The sequence below is a fragment of the Anomaloglossus baeobatrachus genome, chromosome 10, assembly GCF_048569485.1.
Source record: "Anomaloglossus baeobatrachus isolate aAnoBae1 chromosome 10, aAnoBae1.hap1, whole genome shotgun sequence".
In the NCBI taxonomy this organism is placed as follows: domain Eukaryota; kingdom Metazoa; phylum Chordata; class Amphibia; order Anura; family Aromobatidae; genus Anomaloglossus; species Anomaloglossus baeobatrachus.
The window spans coordinates 144438519-144452001 of NC_134362.1; the positions used below are offsets into that span (position 1 = coordinate 144438519).

At 40.1% G+C, this 13483-nt stretch overlaps 1 protein-coding gene across 1 annotated transcript in view; it reads right to left on the bottom strand.

The window, feature by feature from the left end:
• Positions 1-623: 623 nt before the first annotated feature.
• Positions 624-13483, bottom strand: part of HSD11B2 (hydroxysteroid 11-beta dehydrogenase 2) — an 81749-nt gene continuing 68889 nt past the window's right edge. The window contains exons 3-5 of the mRNA XM_075325711.1: positions 11259-11444; positions 8960-9097; positions 624-4629 (exon numbers count right to left, since the gene is read on the bottom strand). Coding sequence (XP_075181826.1) covers positions 4277-4629; positions 8960-9097; positions 11259-11444 — 677 coding nt within the window. The 3' untranslated portion in view covers positions 624-4276. The remainder of the gene's footprint in view (positions 4630-8959; positions 9098-11258; positions 11445-13483) is intronic.

A 13483-nucleotide genomic window follows, 5' to 3' on the forward strand; every position in this document is an offset into this window, starting at 1 on the left:
AGTCCCTCATCTGTATTATTGCTTTTGGATTCCAGTAACATTTGAGTGCCGATTCAGTGGGGGGAGAGGTTGTGTGACCTCAGGATTTTTCTATAATCAGAAGTGCTGGTATATATTAGGGTTTTTACAGCTACAGACAGTACTCCTTCCTATCCTTTTCTATAAAGATAGTTTGGGCCTCACCTTTGCTGAATCTGTCTTTTCTGGCTTTGTATTGTGTTTTTCTAGATCACCGTAGCCTTTACATGTGGGGGGGCCATCTATCTTTGGGGACTGCTCCGAGGCAGATTAGCCTTCTCATATTTCTGTGAGAATATTTAGTTCTCCGGCTGTGTCGAGACGACTAGGTCATCGTGGGCTCGTCCCACGGCTACTTCTAGTTGTGTGTCAGGATTAGGTCTGCAGTCTGTTATGGTTCCAGCCACTCTGTTACTATTTGTGATTCTGCATTTTTTGCTCCTCCTCAGTCCCTGAATCATAACACTTCAGCTTACATGATGATCTGTGAACCAACAGAGTGGAAAATTCCTTTAATACAATCCTTAATATCACCAGGATAAGTATTGAATAGTATAAACAGATTGAAAAACAAATTTATGAAAAAATATAAACTTTTATTCATTAGAAACCAGGCAGGCAATTTTACAGAGTAATTACAATGAATTGAAAAAATAATCTCAATATTTGTAAAGCGTAATAATAAAAGTGTTACAACAGAATGGATTGTACATATTCATAGGAAGTAGGAATTATTATAACCAAACATTTTGTAGTGAGGTTTTATGCAGTAGTGCCGGTATGGTACACAGAAAAACTACATTGCATTCACAATATAGTTTATATGACATATAAATGATGGAGATTGCAGAATGGCTAGAGTTCAGCAACTTCTTATTCGGAGTTAGAAAATATCATCTCTGCTCCCTCCAATGTGGGTTATCAAGAGAAGCTGCTAATGTAACAGGTGACGGCAACTGCGGACTACCCAAGGTTTCCTTGCTGGAGACACTTGTGGGAATATGAGCTGTATAAGCAAATGGGCGTCAAAATGTTCTTACATTTTGATCATTTACAAATTTGCTTTTTGTGTCTCATGCGTTGAAGTCATATTTGTCCATGGACGTTACATATGTTCGGAGATTGCACATTATGCTGTTTATCTGGCTCATTTCCTTATAGTTCATAGAATTGTTGTGGTTGTTTAATTCTAAAGATTTAAGGAAGGATATCCAGAAAGGATTAAAGAGGACCATCAGGATTTTCCTAGAAAAAGCAAAGCCAGTGCTATACTGGCGTCATCATGCCGATTCTAAACATACCTTTAGTTGTGAGATCAGATGAATACTTTCAGAAATACAGGCACTGAAAGTTTGTGAAAGGCACGGTTATTTGATTGATAGGTGCAACAAAATATCTAATAGGTGGGTCAGGCTTTGCTAGTTTTTCTTGCCCCTATCTGCCTGCCCTTCCTCCCCCTGTATCTGTTATTACAGGGGGCGGAAGGAGAAAGAAAGGACGAGGGACTGGGATTAGGACAGGCTGGCAGACCTGGGCGGGAATAACTAGCAAAACCCAACCCACTTGTTAGATATTCTGTAGCTACTATCAAATAACCATGAATTTCAGAAACTTTCCTTGGCTGTATTTCAGAAATTATACATCTGATCTCACAACTAAAAGGCATGTATAGAATTAGCATGACAGTGTCATTATAACACTCACTTTAGTTTATATAGTAAAATCCTGGTGGTTGGTCCTCTTTAAGCAACACTGGCCTCTTAACTGCCTTCAGAGGTCCCAAAATTGCCATCTCAAGGATTGTGGACTATATGTGACCAGAGTCCAAGAACAGTTTTACCAACTCATTGAAGGTGCAACAGAAAGATGAAATTTATGTCTGAATTACCCTAATTCCCACTCCCTGCCTATGTGGTCACATTGCTCTTTGAAAGAAGGTTTTCTTTGCCCAGCTCCATCTTGCTCTGCTTGACTGATGGCTCCTTTGCTGCTGTCAGCCAGTGAGCTATCAGTTTGCGGAAGATAGGGTGGCCAGTGACTAGAGCCGTGGGAAAGACTTGGGAAGCGCCTTCACCCTCCTAGAGCGCCATTTATATACAAATTAAAGCACGAATTTGGATCAGTAAAAAGGTTTAGATTACTATGTCACTTTGCGCTCTGAAAAACAACAAGTTCGTGAAAACCAGCGAATTGTCCTGAAGGATTCCATTCAGTGAAAATAAAATTTTTCACAATAACCCTATATTACAATCGTAAACAGATTTTTAGGATTACATAGGGTAGAACTACTGCACGAAACCAAATCTCACTAAATCATAATGATGTAATCTTTTCTGCCAATTTAAAAGTGATTGCTGTAGCACAAAAAAAACAAAAAAAAACACAAACCACAAAAAAAAAAACACACACACACACACACACACACACACACACACTAAATCTCCAAAGATATCTTTATAGGCAGTAACAAATCTAAAAAAAAAACCAAACATCAGGACTTGTAGTATTGAGAGCAGAATGGACTGGACTCATCACTTCAAGGTTATGGCTGCCCATCAACTGTCTAGGGTAAAATATTTTGGGAGGCGCACATTGCTTTTTCCACTTCACTCCTCTTGGAGTAAGCCACAAAACTGATGTTTGAGTACCTGAAAATTCTAAAGATTTGGCACATTTTGCAAAACTGATAAAAGTTGCAGCCATGAAATTATTTTTATTGACCCAATTGGTTGTTGACCAACTATGACCATATAAACTAGGAGCACAACCATGATACCTTAGTGCAAAGTCCATGAAGTACAAGTAACTACGAAGGTAAGGAGCAATATTGAAACACTGTGGATATAACCACTTGACAAAAACCCTTCATCTATGGCTTTAACTCCAGATTGAGAGCATACATGAAAATCTCTACACAAGAAAGGTTACATAGAACAGGGGAAATTAATGGCGAAGATCAAACATGACGACAATTCTGCAAAGGCACTTGAGACATTCTTCACTTCCAATTAAAACCAAACTCATCATAGAAAGTACATAAATATGTAAGGATTTAAATCTAAGAAGAAACAGAACAATTACATAGCGATTATTGAAAATCTCATTCAATATTGCAGCTCTGACCTAACAACCTTTTCAGATCAGGTTTTTAGAATTTACTCATGTTTAAAATTAACATGAACACACACAAAAAAAAAAAAAAGATCCATTGATTGCTGCGGTGTACAAGACATAATCTGACCTTCTAACAAGTCAGTTGCACACATTTATATAAAAACACAAACCACACAACACAACAATTTGGCCTTTCAGCTTCTTCTCCCCCCTACACCCACTTCTGGTAAGAGAAAAAAAAAATAAAATTGAAGCCAAATGTACGTGTTACTTGACAAGTTGGAAGAGTTCGCTGCTGAACGCAAGCAAGTTTGCAATTTACTTTTTTGTTTTTAAAAATTCTATCATTGACAGCTTTTATTTTACATAGTGTACAGCTCGTTTCTATTGAGCTTGGCTTAGCATGGGTCAGTTACATTCTAGGAGAGGGGTCAATTCTTCAACCCACTGATTTATATGCAGCAGCTACTCTCCTGCCCCTTTCAGCTTCTGATAAAGCTGCTCTTATCAGTATTGTGTAATCATAATCTACCAGAACTTTCTGCTTTCAGGGCAGTTCTAGTCAGTTTTCTCCATTAAAAAGTCCAGGTCATCGCTATATGAAGATATAGTGATAACAATGTAGACTTAGAACAAACACTGTGCTATCAGAATGAATCTACTAACCAGAGTTATCACAAATTAAAGAGCACCCACCCCCTAAGCAACCAGGAAGTAAGGAGACTATAAAGCTGCTCGTTACTCAAGAGACAGTTAAAAAATGCCACTTTAAGTGCTGACTAGTTTCAATCATTATTCATGAAGTCACAATCATTTTAAAAAAGTAAGGCAGAACGTCGAGTAAAATAAAAAGGTTAAATAGTGGAACGTTTAACTGGAATGAGTAGCGTGATGAAGGCAACAGAGACCAGGGTCTTTCATTCTTTACTTAACAAGTACTTTTCATTATGGCGAAATGATTAAGATATTTCCTTTGCCTTATCTTCTTCTTTCAATGTTGTGCAAATTAGCCAGACGTTCCCAAAGTAGGACAGAGCTTAGAAGAAAAGACTGTTCTTTATACAAGGTGTGCAATGGCACATCACCATATTGGTTCCTAGAGAAATCCTTCACAAATTCACATGGGTGGATTAGGGAGCTACTCTTATTCATTGTTCTTCTGCTTTTGAAGGGCTCTTGGCAAACTCTTGTTCTTTAGAAATATGCTTTTGAAAAAGTTGTCACTGATACAGTGCGGTAAGTAAATGCCAATGAAATACAATAGCCATAGCTGTTTGCCAGCATAATATATCACTTTTGGGTTCTCTGACAGAATGGCATCTGTGATACTGTCCAACACCGGGCTGAAGTCAGAACTTGCTGTTTTTCCATAACCAAGAAACTTCCTTTGGGTTTCACAGATATATTCTTCTCCATACTCCTGGAGCAATTCAATTGGTAAACCAGCCAGCAACTTCTTGTGTTGATTTTCCCAGTAGTTACTGTTGTTGTGAGCACCTAGAAACAATTATATATACACACAGATGAGAAAGTGGCTAACAACATGGGTCACATGAGCAATAATATATGGTAAACCTATAATGTGTGTGGCCAGATTTAGAGTGTCAGATGACTTTCTCATACACAGGAGCACGGTCAGTCAAATGCTTCTTGGTGCTGTATGAAAAAAACGCTGACTGACACGTCATCTCCTCTCCAAGAGTACAATGTGATCGGCTGTCCAAAAGTCGGACATCCACAATAAACATCCCCCCCCCGAACCAACATCAGTTGGCCGGCACAGCTATACACAGACTGGTTAGCCAAACCCATCAATATTGTCAGGTTCTGCCAACAAAAGTCCATTGTGAAGAGGGAGCCTTAAAAAAGGAGCTGTCAGCACTGAATGAATGTTCAAGCCAACTACATGTGCTCGATCATGGCGGGAATAATCATTTAAATACACATTTCCAACTTCTTGTTTCCTCTCAGTTTCCACCTCCCTCTGACTTTAGAGGGCCAAAGAAGGTGGGCAATAGATGGAAAGCAAGCAGGTGGGAAGGTGCACTTAGATGTTGTTTGGCCATGTCATGATGCTCGAGTGCCTTTTCTGTTTGAACAATCATTCTATACTGACTGTTCCTTTAACCCCTTCACCCTGAGCCTGTTTTCACCTTCATGACCATGCTATTTTTTCCCAGTTCTGACCAGTGTCATTGTGGCAGGCTAGAAATCTGGAACACTGCAACGGTTCCCAGTGAAGCGGAGATTTATTTTTTGTAATATCTTGCACTTCATGATAGTGGTTCATTTAGGACAATGTTTTCAAAAGGAGAAAAAAGGTGGCGGTGTGTGTGTGTGTGTGTGTGTGTGTGTGTGTGTGTGTGTGTGTGTGAAGGGGGGGGGCCTCAAGGAAAATGTAACTTTAGTCCCAAAGTTTGCATTTTACAAGGGTATCAAGAGAAAAAGCTGCAAATTGTTCTGCAATTTCCCGTGAGTATACAGATACTCCATGTGTGGTGGAAATCTACTGTTTGGGATTACATGGCAGGGCAAAGAAGGGAAGTAGCGCCATTTTACTTTAATGCAACATTGCACAAAATTGTCTGGAGTAGTTATTGGAAGCCACTTTACATTTGTAGAGCCCCAAATGTGCCTAAACTATAAAATCCTACCATAAGTTACCCCATTTTGGAAATTAGACCCCTCAAAGAATTTATCTAGATGCTTGGTGAGTGCCTTGACCCCCAGGTGCTTCACGGAATTTTAGAAAGTTGAGAAGAAAAAAAAATAAAAAATTGTTTTACTAGAGATCAGTGAACCTTTGGCGGGTTAGTTCACTGGCAGCAGCCTAGTTCCACAGGCTCTATCTTGACCTGAACCCTGGATCAAGTCACTGATGGGGCAGATAAGAAAGAAGAAATAAGAAATAACGTTTGGAACTCCATTCTATGTCTGAACTGGGTGCAAAAACCTAAAAAAAAATCACTATGGGGAGATAAGGTATGCACACCAGTGACTATGTAAGGGGAATACATGTAATAGCAGAAACTGCTGTGTGAATACTGACATGAAAAATTCAATAGCTATATGTAAGAATGAAATGTGAAAAATGGAACCTGCATTACTGCCATGAATCTATGAATAAAGAGAAATTTAGCTACTGAATTGATCAATGCAATAGAGCCCCAACACTACGCCAAAGTATTTCTCTACGTTGGGGTCCCTAGCTTGTGTGTGTCCTCTCATGCAGTTAAAAAAAAAACTTACCGTGTATGGGAAGCTGAGACCCAGGCTATATATACGATGTGGATTGGCAATAGGTGTGTATGGGGAGGGTTCACAAACGAAAAACTACTAACAAATAAGAAATAACGTTTGGAACTCCAGGTTCCATTTTTCACATTTCATACTTACATATAGCTATTGAATTTTTCATGTCAGTATTCACACAGCAGTTTCTGCTATTACATGTATTCCCCTTACATAGTCACTGGTGTGCATACCTTATCTCCCCATACTGATGGGGCAGAGACTGAAACTGCCATATACACCCAGCCACAGGCATATCACTTCCAGGGGAGCATGGGTTGACTTTTCTCAAATTTGTTTTGAACTTGCACGCTACATGTGATCATGTTGCTTTACCCCAAAAGGTTTGCATTTTTACTAGAGTATTGGGAGATAGACCATAAAATTTGTTGTTCAATTTATCCTGAGTACGCCAATACCCCATATATGGTTGTACTGTGCTTCAAAAGTAGTTTTCAAAGCTCAGAAAGGAAGGCGCGCCATGTTTTAGTTCAGATTTTGTGGGAATGGTTTGCTGGTGCCATGCCAAACTGGCAGATCCCTTGAGGCGCCAAAAGAGCAGAAATCCCCTACAAGTGAACCCATTCTACAAACTGCACATCTTAATGAATTAATCTAGATCAGTTCACATTTATCATGTGCTCTAAAACTTACATTAAGGTTTTCATGTACATCTGCAAAATCCAAGATTCAGGAGAAACCCCCCAATAGAGCGATTCACTATAATGAGGCAGCAGAGTTACTCTGGAAAAAGGAGTGTTTTCAAAAAGGTGCACAAAACTGTTGTCGACCGCTCTTTTGTGAAAGTAAGACACATGAAGAAAAAAAAAAAAAAAAAAAAAAAAAAAAAAAAAAAAAATTTAGACACCGCTGGACCACAGCCAGACTGTAGTTTTAAGTGATTCCATCTCCCTCAATACCATGAAGTTGCCATTGGGAATTTTACTTTAATCACAATTTTCAGAGATTTACCTGTAATCCCTGGTGTTAGTGCTCAGCGCAGGATAAATGTGAGCCACACTATACTGCGATCTTGGGGAGGCAGGATGGAAAAAAAAAAAAAAAAAAATAGTGGATAAGTTACAGAGCACGAGAGTCAGGACAGTTCCTAACTCTCATGCTCAAAATGTATTGGGGACCACACTAGGAAAGCCATGCTTTTCCACAGGTTTTATAAGAAAGGACAGACTGGGACACCCCAAGAAATCTGTAGACTCTTTAATCCTCCATCTTCAACAGTTTACTCATACTTTGATGAATTATTCCTAAACTTCAAGGCCTATTTGGGTTGACCTTTATGAAGTGACCTCGTGGTTGTGTTGCTTATTTTAGTTTACCCTGTGGAAGTCCGTCCAATCTATAATTGGAAAATATAGCAAAGATACAAGACTGAAAAATTATTGTCGTTTCAAATCGTAATTTTTTAACCAATTTTACTGCCATTAGATTAACCAGCCCAGCAATGTGGGAAGGAAAATGAGCACAAAGTGGAAAAAAGGTACAACAAATGCTTTTTATTGTAAGAAAGAAGTTAAAAGGACAGAATAGTCTGTTCCCATCTACTGCTGCCAGTAATCGTGTTACAAAAATATCTCTTCAGTAAAAAACTATTATTTTTAAAGTATTTATTAACTAGGATTAATAATGGAGGGCTCCACAGAGAGGACACTTCACCTTATATTGCTTAGAATATCTGGGCTGACATTGTGGTCTACCAGCCCAATTAAAGTGTCTGGACCATGGTTTATTAAAAATTACACGGCGTTCTCTGAAAACAAACATAAAAGTAGAAAATAAAAAGCTGCAAGAGCTATTCCCCTTCATATAAATTTACCATGGACTATGTGGACGTCTAAGTACCAAGGGGCACAGAAGTGCTTTTCAAAATGGTGGAATAAACTAACAGGGGTAAAATTAAGAGAGTGATGAGAACCCAATCGTAAAATCCCTTTAAAATTAGGGTCACAGATTGGTAGGTCTTGCCCCTTAGACCACCACGATGCTGAGAATGAACAGGTATAGTAGAGTTCCCTTCACAGTAACGTTCCCACCCACCAGGCTGTGCAGGGAATGACAACAAGTCTTTTTTTTGGTTAGAGCATTATAACGAGGGATGGGCAATGACATGGCGTCACGTGTATAAGGACATGCTCAGGATTAGTGTTCTCATTTACGGTGACCATACACATATAAACGTTGCTTTGTTTCCTTTGGGCATTTAAGGGTTAATGCCTTACCTGATGCAGCAGCAGACTTACTGAGCTGTTGTCAGTTGAGCACTTCCGAGCAGTATTTAATCCCTCTGCTTCCTGGTTAGTCTATTCAGTTAGGAACTAGCCAGAGAGCAGAGAGGACATGTTCGTACTGCTTCTGCTGTGATTGTTATAAGTTTAGTCTACCTCCCTTTTTGTTCCCTTATCCGTTCACCTTTGGTTATCACCTGGTGCAGGTTTTAGGTATGTTTGAGTTTTGATTTACCCAGTGTTTTGTGCTGGTGGAGATTTTGAGGCCTTTTGAAATCTTAATGATTACATACCTGTTCTGTAGGACCCGGGCTGTATGACGCTGACGCTTACTCCCCAGGGCAGAAGTTCATGACGAAACGTGTCCATGACTCGGCTCAGAGCAGCTTTTGAGGAGCCATATGCAGCCAAAAATGGAAAGGAGTGGTCACCTAAAATGGGATAAAGAACATTTTTTTTTTATCCTTTTTTAGTACTTTAAAAGTTATTTGGTGACAGATATAAAAACAGGTGGTGTCAGAGATTTAGCTTAAAATGTGGAAATCCATCCAAAACCCATTTGCGCAGCTAAACAGAAAGGTCACATTAGTGAGACTTGACATCACAGTCTCATAGGGATTTGTAGCACCATATAGCAAGGCCCTTATCACTTTAATCGAAATCTATGACAACACAAACCAGGAAAAGGTCATTGCACAGATCAAAATGCAATTAGAAGACCACAGCTCTGGTCTAGGGCATTTAGCCTTGTGGAGACCACAAGCTAGTGTAGGGAGACTAGTGTGCCAAGTAATGCTTCCTGAAAAAAAAAGTATGCAAGTAGTCTAGAAGAAAGCTGGCTCCCTGGGGTGTGTGTGTGTGTGTGTGTGTGTGTGGTGTCGTCAGCAAGTGTAGGCACACGTCACGTGCCATCATTTAGACTAGAGCCAAGGTCCCCAACCACATTAAATAAAAGACTAAATCTACCAGTTCTGATGCACCTTCCTGCTTCTAATGGGTATGGGGGAGCCTCCTGACTGTCCACTATAGATTAGGTTTTGAGAACTAAGGGGTTTGGGCAGTTGGAATGCAGTTGTGCGATCCTGTTGCCAGATGGTGAATAAGCTGGTGTTAGTCAGTGGCTCTCTCAGAGATCACAAATGCTTAGTCAGGATGAGTTTGTGTGGGAGAGTTGGGACAGAATAGATCAGTGTGTCGAACAAATGTCTGCTCATGACCAAGGATGCAGCGACATCCAAAATGCGTGTATGATTAACAACTGATTCTTGGACAATGCTGTTATTGGAAGAATTTTAGTGAATAAAAAGGAGAGCACTAGCTTATGAAGCTGAAGTTTCTTGAAATAATATGTATGGTCAGCTATAATTTACAACCTTTTAACAAACCTTGTCTCACAATTTGGGCCATTTAGCGAAAACTCCTATTTGCAGTACTAAAAGGTTCCTTCCATATATCTAATTAAAAGGGCTTATGTGCCCCACTCTGACCTCAGGAGGGGACCCATTCTTCAGGTACAGGCCAACATTATATTACCCTCATTCATAAATGTATAATATTGAACTGGGTAGTTAAGTGAATGAGGAGGTTTATTGAATCAAGTGTATTGTGCCAAGTACTGCCCATATATGAGGGTAGGGGGCCCACTGGGGAAAGTCACCTGCTCCCCCATGGACCAGTCCCAGCCTGGGAAGCCCATAATATAAATATCTATACATAGCTCCCAGGACGTGTGCACCATTGGCAGGCATGTCCTGGAATTAGGACATTAGGCCAATTCTCCAAATAACACGCTGCAACACCAAAGAAAATAATCTTACAATTCTCTGAATGCACTTCAGAAAACATAGGCTGGAGTCCATTAGTTATGAAGATCATTGCCTTTATTTCAGTGCAACAGTGTATTTCATGAGTTATAATATAGAATATTGATAAAGGGACACGACATGAAACAAGTAAAGTGTCGGTTTCCACTCACGAGTTTGTTCAAGGTCATAGTGACTTCATGTGAATGCCACGGATTATTAGGCACATTAACGATCACTGACGGGCACAACTAGCCTTCTCTGCTCGAAGCCTTTGGCTACATCAAACTTCACTGGTGCTCATTCTTCTCATCTTGTTATGTATTGTATAATTTCCCAATCATACCAAGTACACAAGCATGTATGATCTTAACATCAAAAGATCTAGTAAAATTTTCATTTATGTAAAGTTTCATGTAACAAGATCAGATGGTGAAACAATGACCATAGGTGGAATTCCTCTAATTACATAATCAGCACTGGACCAATTTCCAAAACTTAAGGCAGAAGCAAAGTCAATATTTACCCTACTTCAGCATGACTTCCCACTTTGAAGTTTACCGATATGCTGTGTTAAGCCAATCATACAGGCTAGACCATACATTCGGCTGATAACTGTCACTTAGCTGATAACTCTCGACAGAGCCCTCTTGTGATCCTTACAAGAAAGCCACGGCCATTGTAAGTCCAATCAGCCGGATCCTTCTCTTTTTCCAACATAAACAGTCAGAGCTTGGACGACTTTTGTCTAATGTGTAAGGGGTCCTTAGAGTAATGAGGACATAGTTACCAGCAGGGCTGCTAATAGTCACGATCCGTCCTTTAGAGGAACGTAGCATGGGTAATAGCGTTTTGGTTATTTCGAGTGTTCCGAAAAAGTTAACTTCCATGCAGCTTCTGTAGGTGGACATCAGAGACAGCTCTGCATCTCCAAAGTGAGCACAGTAGCCGGCATTATTCACCAGAGCCCACAGACCTAAAATAGTAAGAAGAAAGAAAACAAACCTTAAAATGGCTGTAACCACAAAAGGTTAGAATGATTAACCAGCAGGCCGCAGTGTGTTTCCTTTACACCTGCTGGATAGAACTAGAATTTGGAAACCTTCTGGCAACGACCATATTTAGTAATCGAATTGAAAAAACTATATTAAGTTATAGTACAAAAAGTGATTAATGAATCATTCTCCCAGGGAAGAAATGCTGAAAAACAAGTTAGCCTGTCCTCAGTCTACATTCTTAAGAAAGTGTTTACTTCTAAACCTAGAACAGGGCACGAATAGAAATGTGTAAAATAAGACTATTTTCATAAATGAGAGCAAGCTTTTACTGTTACTATACAGAAGGCAATTGGCAAGCTTCAAATTATAAATCGGGGACATTTGTTTCCTTGTGTCCCTTTTTGCCATCAGTAGATTAACAGGAATCGGTCACCTGGTTTTGCCATCTAATAAATCGGATACAAGAGCAACATAATGTACTGAGAGATCCTGGTTCCAACGATGTGTCACTTAACCTGCTCAGTAAAAACTCAACAACAAGCAGCCCATCTTCACTAGATGAATCGTGAACCTGCTGCCATGTCGTCTTTCCCTTTTCTTGAGCCCTACCACTTATTTATAGCTTTCTGCCTATACAGAGTGTGGGTGGGGTTATACAGAGCTCAGGATTCAGAGAACTGCAGCAGATCAGCTGCCGATCTACCAGTTCTCTGAATGCTTAGCTGTATACAACATACCCACAGTACAGATTGGGTTTTGGCCTATGCACAGTGCATGCTGCCAATCAATCAGTGGTGGGGGCTTGGTTATCCAGAGCTCATGAATATGGAGGACGACATGGCAGCATGTTTTCTAGTCATTTAAGGATACTGGGCTATGTCCTGCTTTAAAAAGGCAAAGGCAGACAGAATATGAACGCATCCAACACCCTACAGTACCTGAGCAAAAGGTCACCATCTGCTGGCTACACTGTGCAGATAGGAACTGAAGAACAGAGTGTGTTTCTTAATGGAAGAATTTGGAAAAGCCACCGGCTCAGCTGACAGTTGTGGTGCAGTTAGTTTAGATAAAATCCCAGGAAACTAAAAGGGGAGGAGTTGGCACCAAGACTTGGGAGGAGGCCAACGTAACCTGAAGCCAGAGAAAACTAGACTTCCCTGCTCAAGCACCAAAGACCAGACAGATTACCAGATCCAGAAGATAGGCGTGTCAAGTTGAACCTGACTTCCAGGGGTCAGCTCGGCTCTGAGGGTGCAGCTGGACCTTTTCAAAAATCCAATTTTGGACCCGAACCCCAATGGAAATCAGTAATTGGGCAGTTTGGGTCTCGCCCACATGCAGCCACCTATGAACAGATCACTTCCCAGTTTGTTCTTTTACTGTTTAGTGCATGCTACACATATGATCATAATTGCGCAAGTGGTTTACATATGTAAAGCACCCGATCTCCGAACCTGAACTTTTTTTTGTAAAGTCTGTTCGGTACAAACACGGAACCTCAGGTTCGCTCATCTCTACTGCTGAGTGCACTTGACTGTCGCTTCCTGTTCAGATGTACGGTACTAATTGAAGTTACTAACTAGAACTGGACTTGCACCACAACAAATTGTACAGCGGTTCCATTAGGGCCTGTGTGTTCATTTATTGCATTTTACTATACTGAATCATCCAGTTAAGGATAAGAAGAAGTGGTGACCAATCGGGTTGACGCCAATGTTTCCCTGATGAAGAGGCCGGGGTTGGGTTAACACTCGATACCAGTTAGTTTATAATCTTTAAATAGCTGTAAGATATTGCATTTTCACTTTGCATATTACAGATTTTGCATTGATCTGCCTCCTGAAAGTCATTTATATTGTGTCTGCATTAGCCCTAACTCTTTATTCTGTAAAATTAAAAACACTTTAGAGTGATAACCGAGTTGCCTTTACGGCGCTGTTGCATTCTTAGTACCTGTTTTACTGTTCAGTTTTCAAATAACTGACAGTTGAATCAGGGTCTGTGCCCATACATCATG